The sequence below is a fragment of the Solanum verrucosum genome, unplaced genomic scaffold (genome assembly GCF_900185275.1).
Source record: "Solanum verrucosum unplaced genomic scaffold, falcon-dt-bn FXZP01000261.1, whole genome shotgun sequence".
Taxonomy (NCBI): Eukaryota; Viridiplantae; Streptophyta; class Magnoliopsida; order Solanales; family Solanaceae; genus Solanum; species Solanum verrucosum.
Genome location: NW_026019969.1, coordinates 147,336 through 164,972, shown reverse-complemented (window position 1 = coordinate 164,972; position 17,637 = coordinate 147,336). Strand labels below are relative to the sequence as shown.

At 30.9% G+C, this 17,637-nt stretch overlaps 2 protein-coding genes across 2 annotated transcripts in view; both read left to right on the top strand.

Annotated features, from left to right (window-relative positions):
* LOC125815425 (uncharacterized) overlaps positions 1 to 12,187 on the top strand; it is a 188,330-nt gene extending 176,143 nt beyond the window's left edge. Inside the window, exon 2 of the mRNA XM_049494893.1 lies at positions 9,740 to 12,187. Within this exon, the coding sequence (XP_049350850.1) occupies positions 9,983 to 11,950 (1,968 nt within the window). The 5' untranslated portion in view covers positions 9,740 to 9,982 and the 3' untranslated portion in view covers positions 11,951 to 12,187. The remainder of the gene's footprint in view (positions 1 to 9,739) is intronic.
* The window catches only part of LOC125815440 (glutathione S-transferase 2-like), a 115,862-nt gene that overhangs the window by 48,093 nt on the left and 50,132 nt on the right, over positions 1 to 17,637 (top strand). The window lies entirely within an intron of this gene.

The following is a 17,637-nucleotide window of genomic DNA, read 5'->3' as shown; positions in this document are numbered from 1 at the left end:
TTATCACTAATCTACAGTTAGCTAGGTTCCAGGGATATAATTAGTTAATTAACTCACTTTTAACTCCCTATCAAAATTATCATGCATGTAGTTTTCTCTTTTGTCTACATATGTAACTTTTTTCCCTCTGTTTTTCTCTAGCTAATGCTAATTTTGTTTGTTTTAAATCATTGTAGATCGATCTACGTAATTTCTTGTGTTTCTTCCTTTGTTTATATATGTGAAATGGCCTTTTTTTCTTTAAACGAAAAAAAAAATGTACGAACTATGATTCAATTATATACCGTTTAGCCAACTAATTTATCAGTATATATATATATATATATATATATATATAATGTATATTATAAGGTACTTGGTCAAAGCGTTTAGGATCATAAGCTCTGGGACTATTGGCATGGTAAAGGGATTGAGGGCTTCCCTATCTTCTATAAACCAGCAAATAGTTCTTGGTGAAAATTTTAGAAATTGCAAACATAATAGTCATAAGATTTTATAGCTATAGTTTTGATAAATGTGCTACATAGCCATCGTTTTGTTTGCTATTGAGGTTGTGGTTTGTATATTTTGCTTGCGAATATATAAATATGGAAAAATATATACAAATACTGTATTTATACATTTAGGTATCTTTTAGGATTTCGTTTGTATATTCGCTTGTCAATATAAAAACAGGATAATTTATAACGAATTTTTCATAAATCGTAAATAGCTAGGGTAAGTATATGCAAAATTTTGGATTTATACAATCAAGCACCGAGTTATACAAATTTTGAATTATACAAATCAGGCGAATTATACAAATCACGCAAGTAACAAGAATTGGGGAAATTGTAGCCGCGAATTATAATTTTCTTAAATTATAGCTATAGTAATTAATATATAGGGAAAATTGTATGAAATAACAAATTATTAATTCAAATTAAATGTTATAGCCACAGTTTATTTTAATTGTAATTCACAACAAACATTCCATTTTTTTGCCATCCGATTCGGTATACAATTAGTCATTTTTGGTATACAATTAGTCATTTTATACATTTCAGTATAAAATGTATATAATACGCGTGTTTGTATAAAGCGAGAGAAAAGTGTATATACAAATATATATATTTTCGTCCTAGACACTTATAATATACAAATACAAATCTTATTATACAAATTACAATACAAAACTGGACAATTTGTATAAAACTGAATGTTTCTAGCGAATTATACAAATCAAAAGCTCCATAACAAATAAACAATTTGTTATGGAGCGCAATTATGCAAATTATAGTTATAACAGATACAAATATAATTTTATGTTTGCTATATGTGAAAGTTACTCATTAATATAAGCTAAGTATTTGTTATTCTGCATAATTTTTCCATTGTTGTTTCATTATCTATTGGGATGTTTGACCCCTCTGGCCCAATACCATCTATTGTCACTCGGGTTTGGACTTCCTTTGCTTGATCCACTGTTGTATCTTTAAAAATTTAGGATTTGGTGCATCTTCGTTACCGTTTTGTCTCAATTTTCTCAAGTGCATATTTAGATGAGTGACACTTATTATATTTAAAATTTAAAGGTCTAGATTAAATTTAATTTAGCAAGTCCTTTAATCATAGTTAAAGAACAAGCTAGGAAAAAACTCACCAACTTTTAGTAAGAAAAATCTCATCTTTCACTAATTTTGATTCCTCTTTAATATCATTACTTTAATTATACTCTATTTTTTCATTTATTTTTTGTTCAATAAATTACTTTTGACAGGAAAAAATTTAAAATCATTTTTTTGTTGAGTAAAAAGACAAGTATTTGACGAATAAATTTATGTCAGAAATGAAAAACAAATGAAAATGAAAAAGAAAAAATATATTGTATAATTGTATTTGTCAAAAGTTTTAGAATAATTTAGGTTTGTAAATAAAGTTGGTCTCTGTTAAAGAAAAAATATTTTGCTGTTTTTTTATTCCATGTTTGATATCATTGCCTCTTTATCTATGATTTTATTTTGTTAGATATCGAAAAAAATATCGGAGAGAATTCTTACCTTTAGATTAGGAAAATGATATTAATAGATATGTAAAACATTTATCAGGAAAATACGTATATAGTTATATTAATGAGGAGCTAAAATTAGTGAAAGATGAAATTTTCTCATAAAAAATAGTGAATTTTTTTCCTAACTTATTTTTTAAGTATGGCTAAGAGGCTTGTTAAATTAAATTTAATCAAGACCTTTAGATTTTTAAATATAACAAGTGTCATTTATCTAAATATACTAGTGACGAAGAGCCCGTGCTCCCAATATCTATTATTTTTTGTCCTAATGTATGTGACACTGATAAAATATAGTGAGTTATTTAAATTTACCTATATTACTGGTCACTTTGTCCTAATTTATGTGATATGGATAAAATTACAAAATTAACCCTTTTAAAATGTCTTTCAGATATTTTAAGTTGTTAATTATTATTATTTATAATACTTTTTTGATAATTTTAAAATGATATATGTTATTTTTTCTATCCCAATATATGTGACCCTGATAGAATTCTGAGAGTCAACCTATTTTATTATATATCTTTTAAATATTTGAAGTCATTTATAAATGATTTATCTTTTTAAGTCATTTCTAAATAGATCAGTCAATTTATTTTTTTGTGTTTTTTTAATAAATATTTAAGTTGTCAATTATCACGATTTATTTTATTTTATACATAATTTTTAACGATAGAATAATTTCAAGAATCAATCGAATTTTTTTATATGTATTTATTTTTGAAATATTTTATGTTGTCAATTATCATGATTTATAATATTTTTACAATAGATTAACTTCAAGAATCAGTGAAATTTTTTGTATCTTTTTCAAAACATATTTTATGTTGTCAATTATCATGATTTATGACAAATAAATTAAAATGGACCCAATATATGTTATTTTTGTTGTCTGGATTTATGTGACACAAATGAAATTTAGAGTCATCCAAATTTTCATATTTTTTTAAAAAATATTTTAAGTTATTAATTATTGTGATTTATAATATTTTTATGTAACTTTCAAATAACCTACATTACTGGTCACTTTGTCCTAATTTATGTGATATGGATAAAATTACAAAATTAACCCTTTTAAAATGTCTTCCAGATATTTTAAGTTGTTAATTATTATTATTTATAATACTTTTTTGGTAATTTTAAAATGATATATGTTATTTTTTCTGTCCCGATATATGTGACCCTGATAGAATTCTAAGAGTCAACCTATTTTATTATATATCTTTTAAATATTTTAAGTAATTTGTAAATAATTTATTAAGATAATTTTTAAGTCATTTGTAAATAGTAGAATGTCCCATCATAAACTCCCTTTTATTATATAGTAGAATAGAAAATAATAAGAGAAAAATCTAGTAATTCCACATGTCAAGTTAATGGGTAGCCTCAACTCCCTTAAATATTTTAAGTAATTTGTAAATAATTTATTAAGATAATTTTTAAGTCATTTGTAAATAGTAGAATGTCCCATCATAAACTCCCTTGTATGTCTTTTTGAAAATCTGGGACAACTTCAAGTATCACATAATGTTTTTTCTCAAAATCTAATTTACTTTCGTAAACTATGTGTCAGATCAAAATTTAACAAATTTAAAAGGATGAGTAATAAATAGCTCATACAATGAACTAAAAATCTTGTTAGCTTTTGGTTAAAAGCTAACAAAATAGTTACAATGATAGTTGCATTGTGGCTTATTATATATAGAATATAGTAGAATGCATATGAGGAAATGGAGAGAAAGTGTAATGGAATTGAGTCAAGTCCAATAGGGGTATCAATGGAATGGTTCGATCGGTTATTTTAAAAAAATTATATCATCTCAAATTTTTGGGTATTTTATAATGTATAGCCAAAATTAGATTTTCTAAATCTGTCCCAATCATATCAATTTTTCTGTTTTTTACTTTTAAAGTATCACCTCAAAATACATTATTATTGAAACATTTCTTTCACAAGTGTGTTATTGATGAAGCACTTCAATTCTTCACCTAGAAATAAAAAAATGTAAAACCTTGTTGTTATATTGTTTGATCTAGAACTTTCCATTGAATTGTTCGATGGAATATCCATTCCAATATTTTTAAATTTTAAATCTAATTAATTAAAGGGCAAAGGCCGACTAGGACATGGGTTATATTTATATTCGAAGAATGTATTAAAATTTATTTATATACACATTGTTAATATATAAAATATATTTGCATAAGTGCAACATCATTTGGTTCGGGAGTTTTTTGGTTTTTTATGAATTAAAAGACTATTTCAGAACAATTATATGCTTAAATAAAAGTTTATAATTTTATTAAAAAATGATATAAATCGATTCGGTTATGTACATATATTTGTTCCATTAATAGTTTACGGGTATTTTTGATATTTTTCATTGTCTTTAAGATGAAGGTTTTTTTTAAGAATGATTAATTAAAGTTATACGAAAAAACTATAAAAAATTTAATAAAGTGGAAAATGTGTTTTTATATAACTTATGGGACATTCACGCAAAAAAAAAGAAAAAAATTGGATAAAAACTCACATTTTTTTTAAAAGTCCAGCCACAAAGAAATATAAATATGAAGAATCGATCGAATCTAATCGTACCGAATCGATTTATATCATTTTTTAATAAAATCATACTTTTATTTAAACATATAAGCGTTCTGAAATAGTCTTTGTTTATTGACTCATTGTTATCCCTCAAAACTAACAGATGACATGTCACTGTACAAAACATGTAAAAAAAAAAAAAATTTGATGACTTTGAAATTTCAATTGGCAAAAAGTGTACAAAACTTTTCTCCATATTTTTCATTTGATAGTTTCATATAAAAAGGAGAACATAAGAAATAAATTCAGATGAAAAATGGGAAGAAATTTTTTGTATGCTCACAGCTAATTCTCCAGAGAAAAGAAAAAAAGGTAGAAATGGGTCAAAGAAAAAAGAATTGTGTTTAGACTTTTTGCTATTTGAAATTTTTAAGTAAGCAAACTAAATTTATCATACAAAATAAATAGCTACAATGGAAAACATAATAGGCATCCTTAACAGTAATATGTCTATTTGCTCATCGTAGATGTAGTTGAAACAGCTATTGTGATTCTGATTTGTTTAGTTTGTCATTTTTATAAGTAATTATACAAAATCATATTTAGTTATATCTAACTGATTATGCGATAATTAAGGAAATAATTTCTTAAATAAATGTCATTTAGTTTAATTGAAATATGTTACCAAAATAAGTCTTCTTCTTCTTGAGAAAACGCAGAATATTCATTATTTTCATTCAATCAAAGCTTCTTCAGTATTAGAACGGAAACAATTAATTTTTTTGTGGCTTAAACACCGAAAAGATAAACATAATAATCTATCCATTACAAGTTGTATATTCTTCTATGTATATGTATTCATATATTTCTTGGTTAATTCATGTTTAATTTGTATTAAGATCCGTTAGAATGGTATTAATGTATGAAGTAGTATATTTATTTGAAAATAATTTGTAGATGTATATAATTTGTATCGAACTTCAGACTAAGTTTATTTGTGTGTGATTTTGTCTAAATATATTGTATATAATTGAGTAATTTTTGATTACTTGTATCAGTTTATATATGTTACTGTTTGATTTGTATATTAGATAGATTATACATAACTCGTGGGTGATTGTTTGTCTAAACATATTATGATTTATGAAATTTTCCCATACTTTTACCAATTTTGTATATGTTACTGTGTGATTTGTATATTAGATAGAATTTATACAAGACATTATATATTTTAAGTCAACAAATGTATATAATTGAATAATCAAGTCGTTATGTATTTTAAGTCAACAAGTGTATACAATTGAGTAATTTTTTATTACGTATATCAATTTGTATATGTTAATGTTTATTTTGTGTATTAGATCGATTTTATACAATTCATTATATATTTTAGTCAACAAATGAATATAATTGAGTAATTTTTGATTACTTGTATTATTTTCTATATGTCAATTGGACTTGTATAACTATGAACAACAAGACATCTGATTATTAATTATGTAATATATACAAATGCTGATTTTTCCCATTATAGTTCATTTGTTATGTAATATACAACTTAAATTATCGATATACAAGAGAAATAAGCGAAAACAGGGTTATACCTCAAAATCATTTGCTTCCTATTGGTCCATTACAACATAATCATCTTCCACTATTATTTTTGATTCATTTTTACTAGAAGATGTTTCTTGTACATTTTTTTTTTTACAGGAATCATCAAATCAGAATCAAACTTTTTTTCCACTTCTCTTTTTCTCTTTGGAGATTTTAACGCGGTATTGATGGGGTCATTGAGAAACTTTATCTAATCTCATTCTTTACAATGTTTGAACAAATATCTTTAGATTTTGCAATAGATACTGCAATTGCTTCAAAATGTTGAGTTAAACCCAACGAAAAAGATAGATTTCCAACTGAATTGATTGCATGCAAATGTATACCTCTTGTGATTTTCTGTGATGGAGATTGTTCCTCCATGATTAGAATGATTGTACTCAAGGAATCGAGATTTGGCTGTGGAACTATGAAAAAAATTGGGGAAATCGAGAAAATATACAAATACAAAAAAATAATAATAAAAAACTGATGAAATTTTATTTTAAAAATAACTAGATGGAGATTACATGATTTTGCAAGATTAGGACGGTTGATTCAAAATTTTCAAATTTTGAAATTTGAATCGGTTAAGAGATTCACGGGAGAATCAAAGAGACAATTAAGTAGGTGGGTTAGAAAGAGAGAGAGAAAAGATTTGTATAAATGGGGAAATGAGAATATACACAATCCAATATAAAAATATGGGACCTGTCATAACCATTTTCTTAAGCAATAATCCCTTTCTATAATTAATTAAAACTATAGTCATGTAGCATAATTACCTATTTAATGTTAGCTTAGTTATATATTTTTTCCTTTATTTTATATGATTTTAAGGTGACATAATATCTGTTAATTTTGAGAGTAAAAGTGAGCCAATATTGAAATCCCTAAGGCTCAAGTTTGCAGTGACTCAAAAAATAATAATCAATTTTAATAAAATTTAAAGAATAAAACAATTATTAAGGGAGTCACCACCTAATTTTATGAAAACTAGGAAATCAATTAATTAATTAATAAAAATGTCTATGAAACCAATAGATTCTAGATAATGGTTCAAGTGATTCCGAAGGGAAGATATTAGGCATCCGTCAAAATCCACAATTATGGGTCTCGACTGAATTCATTTTTTCAAATTGAGAGGAGATAAAAACTTGTACAAGTATAATAAACATGTAATATACACAAATCATAAAGTAAAATAATAATTAAGATACCTAACGTCAATATATACAAAATAATGAATCAAAAATATTATTCGAACTTCATTCGAATAGCTTCAATGAGAAGCAACTCTCGGTACATGTAAAGACGCCTAGTAAAAGTGCTAGTAATTAATAAATAAGAATCAAATAAATAAATAAAAAGAATAATAACTTAAACATAAAATTCGTCTTATGAACATGGGAGACTTTGAAAATAGATGATAATTTCTTCATCGGCTAATTTTAACATACAAAAGAATATGAACTTAAAACTAAATTTCCGTCTTTTAAAGTGAAGAGACCTCGAAAACCAACGGAGACATTTTTTCATTGGCCAATGAAAAAATATCTTTGTCGATTTTCGAGGTCACCTATTTTGAAAGACGGAAAATTTACTTTAAGTTTATATATGTTGTATGTTAGATTTGGCCGATGAAGAAATTAACGTCGATTTTCAAGGCCTCACATGTTCATAAGGATTTTTATTTTTAAGTTATTATTTGATTCATTTATTTTTATTCATATTTATTTATTAGTGACACTTTTACTAAGTATCTTTACATGTACTCAGAGTTACTTTCTGAGAAAGATGATATTTTTAATTCATTATTATGTATAGTATTGATGTTAGACAAACATTAGGTCGTTTCTCATATTATTGTTTTACTTTATTATTTATTTATATTTTATGTTTATTATACTTGTACAATGTTTTTTATGTCCTCCTCGTTTTGAAAAAATAAATTCAGTCGAAATCCATAATTGTGAATTTTGAAGGATGCCTAATTTTACAGACTACATTAGTATTGAATAAAGGGGCTTTAAGCTCCGCAATTTAATTAAAAAAATCATTGTGACCATTATTTATTTATTTATTATTATTATTATTATTATTAATTGTGATAGCATATTGTCAACAAAAATCTCACAAGGAGAAATTTTATCAAATTATTAACACATGACATTAGTTCACACTAGACAACCAAAAAGTACAAAAGTGATATCTATTGTTACATCACTATATATTGCGAGAGGATATTTTTTTCATGTTAACTATCTTATTTTATTGAATAAGTTATTCCCTGTTGTTATTCCACCAAAAGATAGAAAAAACTTATTTTAGCACTAATTATTATTTCTGTGACAAGTCAATTTCTCTTATTCATTATACCAAACATGTCCTACATTTTCTAAAATTTAACCAAAACATCTTTGTGTTACCTTATTATTTTTGGCAAACCTTATCTATAGGAAATTTCAGGACGGAACATTATGAGGTGAAAGTCTCGCGTACAGTTATTTGAGAAGGGAGTGACTACCTACTGGAGCTTTGACCAAGCACCATCAGTTAATTTCGCTTTACCCCTCCTCCCTCCCTCTAATTTTAGGTAGCCCCTGATTCTATGTAGAGAGACTATTTTCGAAAGTGCTCAAGTACAACAATCAAACTAGTTATTAAAGAAGAGAATATGATAGAGAAGAACACATGACAGCTAATAAGAAAAAGTACATAACATTTATACGAATAGCATTAATACTATGACATGCGTTATACTTTCGACTACCATCAAGCCTGATCTAATCGAAAAGTGAGACAACGCTTAACTACCAATTACTTTTCTACCATATGCTACCTCCATATCTTTCTATGTAAGGTCATGTCCTTATAAAGATGAAGATGTGTCATGCCATTACTAGTCATCATCTCTCCCTAATACTTCTTTGATCTAAATATTCCTTTCATTATATCCATTGTATTCAACCTTTCACACTTTCTCACTAGGGTATTTGTGTACCTGCTCTTCACATGTTCAAATCGTGTCAGCCCCACTTTTCTCATCTTGTCCACCATAGAAGTCTTTCCTACTTTGATGTCAATATACCATTCTCAACACTCATTTTAATTATAAACTACTAAGTTAACCAGGCGAAATTACAAATGTACAAGTTTAAACTTTTGTTGGTGACGTTTTATCTGATCTCAGGACATGATAATTGTATGTTTCTTTCTCCTACTCTTTTATCACCTGAAGAATACTTCTTAATTCTCTCTGCATAACACATAACAGACTGTTGAAAAAGAATCGACTATCTTTATAATGTTGAATCTTAAAAATCTTTCCCAATATGATTCATGTCAAGTGAGAAAATGAAATTAAAAACCTAGATTAATGAAACATTTGTTTCTACAAAGGGGATAACACAAAGATCACAAAAACTAAAGAAAACCACCAAAACAAGAAGATAAACAGTAGAGAAATTGAAGGCAATATACACAATATAAAAGGGGGCAAAGAGGCGCAAACCTTAGAAACATTCAAAACTCACAAACAACAAAAGGGAGTGCATGTTTGACATGAGTCAAAGACTTGAAGTTCCACATAGTTCGTCACTTTCCTCTATGTTCTTTTCTCTTTCCCACTACCACTGAATCGGTATTTCAACAGAAGAAAACCGTGAGCGGAGAAATCAAGAATGTGAGGAAACTTACTTGTGTCAGCAAAACGCCTCCCTGCCCCTTCGATTTCTCCGAGAGACCAAAAAAAAAAACGCTTTTTTCAGATACCCATTTTGCAGAAAGCTATGAATCCTAGCAAAGTTGAAGAAGAAGATATGTTCCATCATCACTTGGACCCGCATCATCAAATCTTGGATCAATCTCAGCCATCAATTCTACCGGAGGAGGAAGAAGAACCCTTTTTTTCTGATATCGGATTCTTCCGGGACGACGACGACGATGATACCAGTCATACTTCATCCGATCCCGATCAACATCAGTACCATCACCAGCAGCTAATTCAGTCGCTGCCCCAATTGGAGCAGCAAAACGACATCGTTTCTGCAAACCCTAACCCTAACCCTGATTTGGGTTTGGGAAAGGGCGACAAAAATAAGGCGGAGAAACGTCATCGGCATACCGTGTCTGTGGCGAATATAAGTCCAGAAGCTCACATTTCATCTCAATTCTACACTTTCAATAAGGAATCTCATGCCCTGATGATACGCTGCCTTCTCGCGGGCCGTGTGGCGACACCGGAGGAAATTCGATCTGTGACGCCGTCGTCGGTGCTTCAAAGCTGGCGTTTGGTGTGGAAGGACCGGAATGAGGATACGGCATACCTCACGGCGTGGAAGCGGATCCAGGACAAGCTTATCGCGAATATCGACCCTTTGAATGGTAATGAATTACTGTGTTTCAAGAATAATTCCAGTCAATTCGTTTCCCATGTTGATCAATGGCATGATATAGTCACAAGTTTTCACTGTGATGCGGACTTAAAACACTTGGGACTGAAAGAAACTGTAGAAAGAATTAAACAGGTGTGGACTGTAGGTGCTAAATTTTATGGAATACCTGAGAGTTATATTAGGGTTTGTGTTGAGGTTTGCCCCGTGTGCTCAGAGTCTGCGCCACGTACTAAGAGACGTAGGTTTGAGTATACTGAATCATTTGAAGTACCCGCAAAGGAAGTGCCTGTTAGATTACAACAATTGGCCACAAAGTATAAAGTGGCCTTGTGTATTAGGCAGAAATATGTAAGGTATAAACCATTTATAGCTGAGGTTAAAGATTACGCGTGTCATCGAGCTGGAGAGCCTGCATCCTCGAAGAAATCGAGGATTTTAAAAAGAGAGCCTTACACGTCAAAACGTTGTGGGTGTGGGTTTCGTATCAGGGCGATAGTTCCAATATCAAATTATAATGAGAAGGATAAGTCCTTTGTCTATCTGGAGGAAGGGACAGCAGTCTTTAAGTTGTATGCAGTGCACTCGGGGCATGAACCTGGTGCTTCTGATGGGAATGCAAGAATAATGCATCGAGTAGTTGGGCATAAAGGAGGGGTTTTGATGGATCAGGAAACAGTGTATGGGATGGGTGATGAAGCAGAAAATGAAGATTTTGGGTTCCTTGGAAAGGATAGTGGAGATCTGCAACATTCGATTTTGCAGCAAATGCAGGAAGCAAGGAATGAGATTGCTCTACTTGAGGGCCAGATCGGGAAAGTTCCTCATGAGTTGTTGTGCTCGGTGTCTCGTGAATTGTTTGATTTTTCGAATAAGCTTAGGAATGTGAGAGAATATGGATCAAAGTCAGTTGGGTTGCTCTCAGATAAGCCGACCTCGGATGATCTATTGGTCGGGGAAAATGATTTGGCAGATTGGGGTGTTCATGATCATCACATTTATGAGGATGGCAAGGATGCAGAGCTTATTGAGGAAGATGAAGACAGCTTTGGGAGAACACTCGGGGAGGTTGCATCTTGGGATCAGATAAGGTCAGATTGTAGGAATGAGAAGGATCTGCTAGGTGAGTCTTGTAAATCAGAGAAACCATTGGAGTGCAGTGAATTTGATCAGAAGGGCATTCTTGACTGTGGGAATTCTAAATTGACCAAGCCCTTAAGGCATGATGAGAGTATAGATACAGATGTAGGCTTCGTTGTTGAGAACTTCTACCCAGAGAACCCTAAATGGTTTGATTCATCCTGTGAACTGGACTCTGGCACAGATTGTGTTGACAGTGGATTCAAGCCCGGGGAGATTGTTTAGAGATCTTACAGCTGGTGACCCACTCTAACTTAATTATAGTCCTCCTTGTTCCATTTTTCATACTATAATGTTAGACGTGGGTTGTATATTTGTGTAGACAAAAGGTTGAAACATCTGGCAGCCTCTTTGTTGTCTTTGCTGTTGTAATTCTGTAAAGTTCAGCCCATGAGCTTCTTTGCACATACATTAGATAGTTATTTGACTTGTCATAAATTTTCAAAACTTAAACTTGCTTGCCACTTGCCATATCTGAGTTAGTGATTACCTTTTACTATCTTGCATTTATCGTATATGCTGCTGCTCTATTGATTTTACTTCTCAGATGCTAACCAAAGAAATGAGGACAGTGATAATCTGAATTTTCAAATAATGACCAAGATTGACTAAACCTGTTTCTATTAGCTGTATCAATTTAGGAATTAGGATAAGATGAACTCTTAAGCAAAATTTCAGCTTGTGTTTATAGAAGAATGTAATATCAAGCATTTGTGATATGTCCATGTGTGCGATATTTATATTATGCTATTAGCGATTGGTGGGTAGTACTGAAGGAAAAGCCTAGAAGACCATAAGTTGGAATTAATCCTAAAGATTGCTTAAAATCTAATGAAACATAAGGGATCTTGTGAATTAATAGTGACCAATTGTATGTGGAGAATATGGGAGAAGATTCGTATTGATTATATTGATAAATATGAACATCATGACTCATAAGCCATCCCACTGTAAAACCAGTTTTTGTTGATACCTCCTTCTCTTTTTCTTCTTCCACGACTAGAGCTTGTAGATTAACAAAATTGTTCGAGAATGTGGAAAGAATTTCAAGTTTTTTATTTGTTTTTATTTTTTCCTTTTTTGATGGTGGCAAAAGCTTCTAGTTGGAGATGACAATTTGAAACTCTATGGAAACTCAGCTTTTTTGGACAATTGAGGAGTAAGTGTTGATGTATCAATGTTGGATTATATTTTTGGCTTCTGATTGAGGTTGAACAGAGATACATGGCATGATTCTATTCAATAGTAGTTTGAAATCATCATGTAAATAGATTTCCGTAATACATACTCTTGAGGATATATCAACAAGCTTTGACCAAAATAATTTGACTAGCTAATCAACTCATCTTGATGTGGAAAAGAATAAAGAAGACAAGGATAAAATCTAGCTTAATTCACGATTTGTTTCGGTCAAGTTCTATTTTAACCTGTTTGCTCTAAAATCTAAGTCCTATTGCAGAAACAAGGGAAATTTTGGAGAAGATGAGACTGTATGATGTTCATTCAACACATATAATTGTGTATCCTGATCCCATATGATCCTGTTATGTTATGATGCAATGATAATAGGCATATGCGAACCTCGTTGATATTTGGATAATCAGTAAAACTAATCCAATTTAAGTCAGAACTTTATTTTCTTGAAAGATGAGTCTCAATCTAAATACAGTGTATTTATAATTGTGTTACTTATTTGAATTCCAGATACATTGATATGATGAAGAGACATGTTTTTGACTATTTACTAAATCACCAGAACTTTTCTAGGAAAGTTTTGGCAAAATTAAATGCAGTCAATCTCTAAATTTTACACACATTCTTGGAATTGCTTTTAAAGCAATTAATAATTCCAAATCTATCATGCATCCCTGGTGTGAGAACAATCTGTGCATATATGATTTGTCAAACAACTGTAATAAGTTGCGATGGTGTTGTTGAAATTTTGTTGCCCTTGTTGCTAGAGAGATTTTTATGATTTGCTTGTAATTAAATTCTTTCCAATCAACTCTTGAATTAGTTCCCTGATTTGCTATTTGTTGAAAATGGAAATGGCAGTTCTTACTAAAATTGTTTATGCTTAAGATAAACATAATCAATGTGTTCATTCTATTGACCATAAGTTGCTAAGTTTAGCCTCAATTTCTGAAAGCAGTTATGAGGATTGAGTTGAGGACCTCTTAAGCTGCTAGCAAACATGGGAAAAGTGTGAAGGTTTATTGTTTAAGGACTAGTTTGTGGCATATATCTTAAATTGGACATACAATTGATGAATAGAAAGCTCATGGGAACTTGTCATTGTCTGTAATTTTCAGTTCAACCATAAAAGCTATCCTCACATATACCTGTAATTGTTTCTTCATTTTTCTTAATTGCGTGTATAACATCTGGGAATGAAAATGATGGGCAACAAATTGAAGTTCTTTTAATATTTCCTTGAATGTGTGTTGGCACCTCCCCTTTACATAGAAAGAGCTTATGCAAGTTTTTCTGTCATTACTTTCCTTTTTCCTTTTCTATTTGAATTGTTGCTATAACTACACTTTGGTCGTAGACGAATCATGTATGTGTATGTCTAAAGAAGGCTGATGTCTGCTCCTGCTTTTATTAAGGATAAAATTTACTTCTTGATCGTTATTCCTTGTTACGTCATCCCTTATTACCCCTGAGGTCTTTACCCACTTATCCACAATTTTGTTACTCCTGCTCCACATATGCACATATCTGAATTCTCTTAAGTTAATACGTTTGTCCTCTTGACAAAAACGTGAGTGGAAGGATTTCTATCTTCTTTTTAACTGTACTTCTGTCACTCTTAAAAGTAATTGTGATGTAGTTGACATGTTAAACATTTAACTCATAAAATTGGAATAAAAATAAATGCTTCTTCATATTTCTGCTCTTCTTTTTTTCAAGTTATGGCTCATCCTGTTAATTAGGTTTTTCATGTATCTAATAGGGTAGGTTTTGGTATCCTAAGCTTAGAATAGATCACCCATTATGGATCTTGGAAATTGGACAGACTAGTTTTTCTGGCTCTGGGTTATTAGAAATGTATGAGATGATGTTCAAGAGAGTTTTATGGCTAGTTCCTGTATGAGAACCATCACAAACGGACTGCAGGAACATCGATAGCACAATGTTGGCAGGCTGCTATTTTGATGAATACAAGCTTTTGAAATATGGCTTGAGTGGTGTAAAGGTTTTGGTGAGTAAAACTTAAGATTCAGTAAGTTAATTATTTGCAGATTATTGCTCTTTATGTTCTTACTAACATACTGCGGCTTGATCATCTTTTATGGTTGCATTATTTGCTTCATTTGGTTATTTCTTTTTGGTGAAAATTTACACATTGAGAAATGCTCTTTGTTACTCCACTGGTGTTGCCTATGTTATTATTTAGAGATGTTCATTAGTGAAGCGCAGATGACAGTTTTCTAGTCCTAAAAAATGAAAACAATGCTTTCTTATCTTCTGGTTTGCGTGCATAGTACCGTATCCTTTCTTGTCTTCTTGTGCTTAAGACAGAAGGCATATTCCGCAGAAAATACTTCCGGTTTATTGTTTAATGAACTGCTTGGCATTCCTCTGTACGTTTTGTGATAAAGTGTTCTGCTGTGATGCTTTCAATCATTTTGTTAAATTTCTGCATTTATTTTCTTATTACGTCCTTTTTGGGCAGCTGAGATCTTTATTTTTGAAAGGAAGTTTGAAGGTCTAGTGGAGAAGAATTTGTAGCCCCATGCTTTCTCTTTTATTTTCATTTTACATAAATAAAATGGAAGGATAAAATTTTACTGTAGGGAGTGGCATGTTCAGAAGCATAGGATTGACTCTCTGAATGTCTTTTGGATGGACAAAATCCCCCTCTGGCCAATTCCTGCTGATTATGGGACTTGGTCCAGTTCGCCCCTATAAAGCTTGCCATTCTTATTGAATCTTTAAACCCCAAAGTACCTCAACTATTCTGTGAGTTTCAAATTTCAGTTATGTCAGCACATTTTATGTATGAAAATTAAACCACAATTACAATTGCTGTTGGATGCTTTTTCTCTCTCTTTTATATGTTTCATATGGGATGTGAATTCTAAAATACAAGCTTATGAGCAACTGGTTATGTTGCGTCGAAATCCAAGCTTTTTGCCACTTTGGGGTTCCCTCAAGATTGGTGGCAACTTAGGTTGTAAATTCAGGCACTAACAATCCAATCAGTTGATCCATGTGAAGAAGTGTAGTGGAACTCCAATTAATATGCAAAGCCATGTCAACTTCATCCCACTTCAGCTCAGTCAGTGGTCACCTGATCTCAAGCATCCGTGAGGAGAGCAGCAACACTTGATGCCTCCTTTCTCAAATTGGGACCTTGAGGGGATCAGAACAAGCTAGTCCTCTTCCTATGCACATTTGCTGTTACAGTTTACTATCCTCCGTTTTCCCATTTATGTATATGTGTACAGGTTGCCTCGTATGGTAGTTTGGAATGCTTTGTTTCACGAAAAAGCACAAGTAGAGATGACTAGTGTGAACCATTTTGAGAGGACTGTCTCAGACAGATTTGCTTGATAGTAGGTGCCAAAGCAGTCATTTTGAAGCCATTCTCTGTTAGGGTTGTTTTCGGTTGACAGCACCTATATAGCACAGAGTTGGTAGTTTAGTTGATATGTAAACATGAGTTTCAAGAGGGTAAGTTAACTTTTAAGTTTTCAGCCAATATTGTTTCTTGAGATTCTTTGTAATTGCAATCATATTTCTTTTGGACTGTTGTCACCAAAGCTTCCTCAAGTGTGAATCATAATTGGTTGTAGTTATTTTGCTATGGTCCATTGCACTATCTGGAATATTTTGGTATCCGACATCCTTGCAGCGTTCTACCTTTGAGTTAGGAGTAAGGTCTTGCATACACTTTATTCTACTATACCCTACTTTATGGAATTACACTGGGTATGTTGTTATTGCGGTTGACATCCTTGCGTTTTTTGGCCTGATTATTTCCGTGCGACGGAATAGAATGGAGAGATGTCTAATCGGGTCTTCTAAAATGCCCACTTTCTTTAAGTGTACTGTATTTTTATTTTTTTTGCCATTACACCCTATGGCTGAAATAAAACTTCCTGTTTGTCGATCACAATCTTAATCGAATAATTAATCAAATTAGCAGCCCATTATAGCAACAAACTCAAAAATAGCCGTACTTTTTTATCAATTACATATAGTAGTCGATCTATATGTAATTAGTATTGATCGTCTTTAAGTTTAACGAGTGAAAGATCATATGAAATCGATTTGGATATGAAAGAATATTTGATGATCTTTATTATTTAAGGATGGTTTTATAGCAAAATCCTTTAAATTATTACAAGTTTACTTGTTTCATACGTTACTTAATCTATAATTTTCAAAAGTTCGTAAACCCCTGACTTGATAAATACTAGCAAATTGTTTGTTAACACTCACTTAGAGGGGTATGGTATGTGGTGGTGGTTTTAAATAAAAAGAGAAATAATGTTTCCTAGCATGGAATAAAGATAAAGAATATATAAGACCCCTGAGCGGAAATTGGGTGGGTGGAAGGTTAAAATAACCCGAAGCACTATCATACAAAAGTTTCATATCAAATATTTTTGTTAACCATATCTTTTGAAGATTGACATAGTATTATTAAATTTACTAACTAATGGAGTATAAAATAAAAAAGATTAAGTGGAGATGAAGTTTGAAATTCAAAAACAGTGATTATGAAACGGCCTATAAAGAGGAGATAAAGGCGCATACGTTTGCTTTACAAAACAAAAGCTAACGTTTTCTTTCCCTCCTTCTCTCACTCAAACTCAATTCTCCATTTCACATTATCATAACAATAATTTCACTTGGGTTGAGCAAATTTGCCGGAAATTGAAGACAGTTTTCTCGTAATT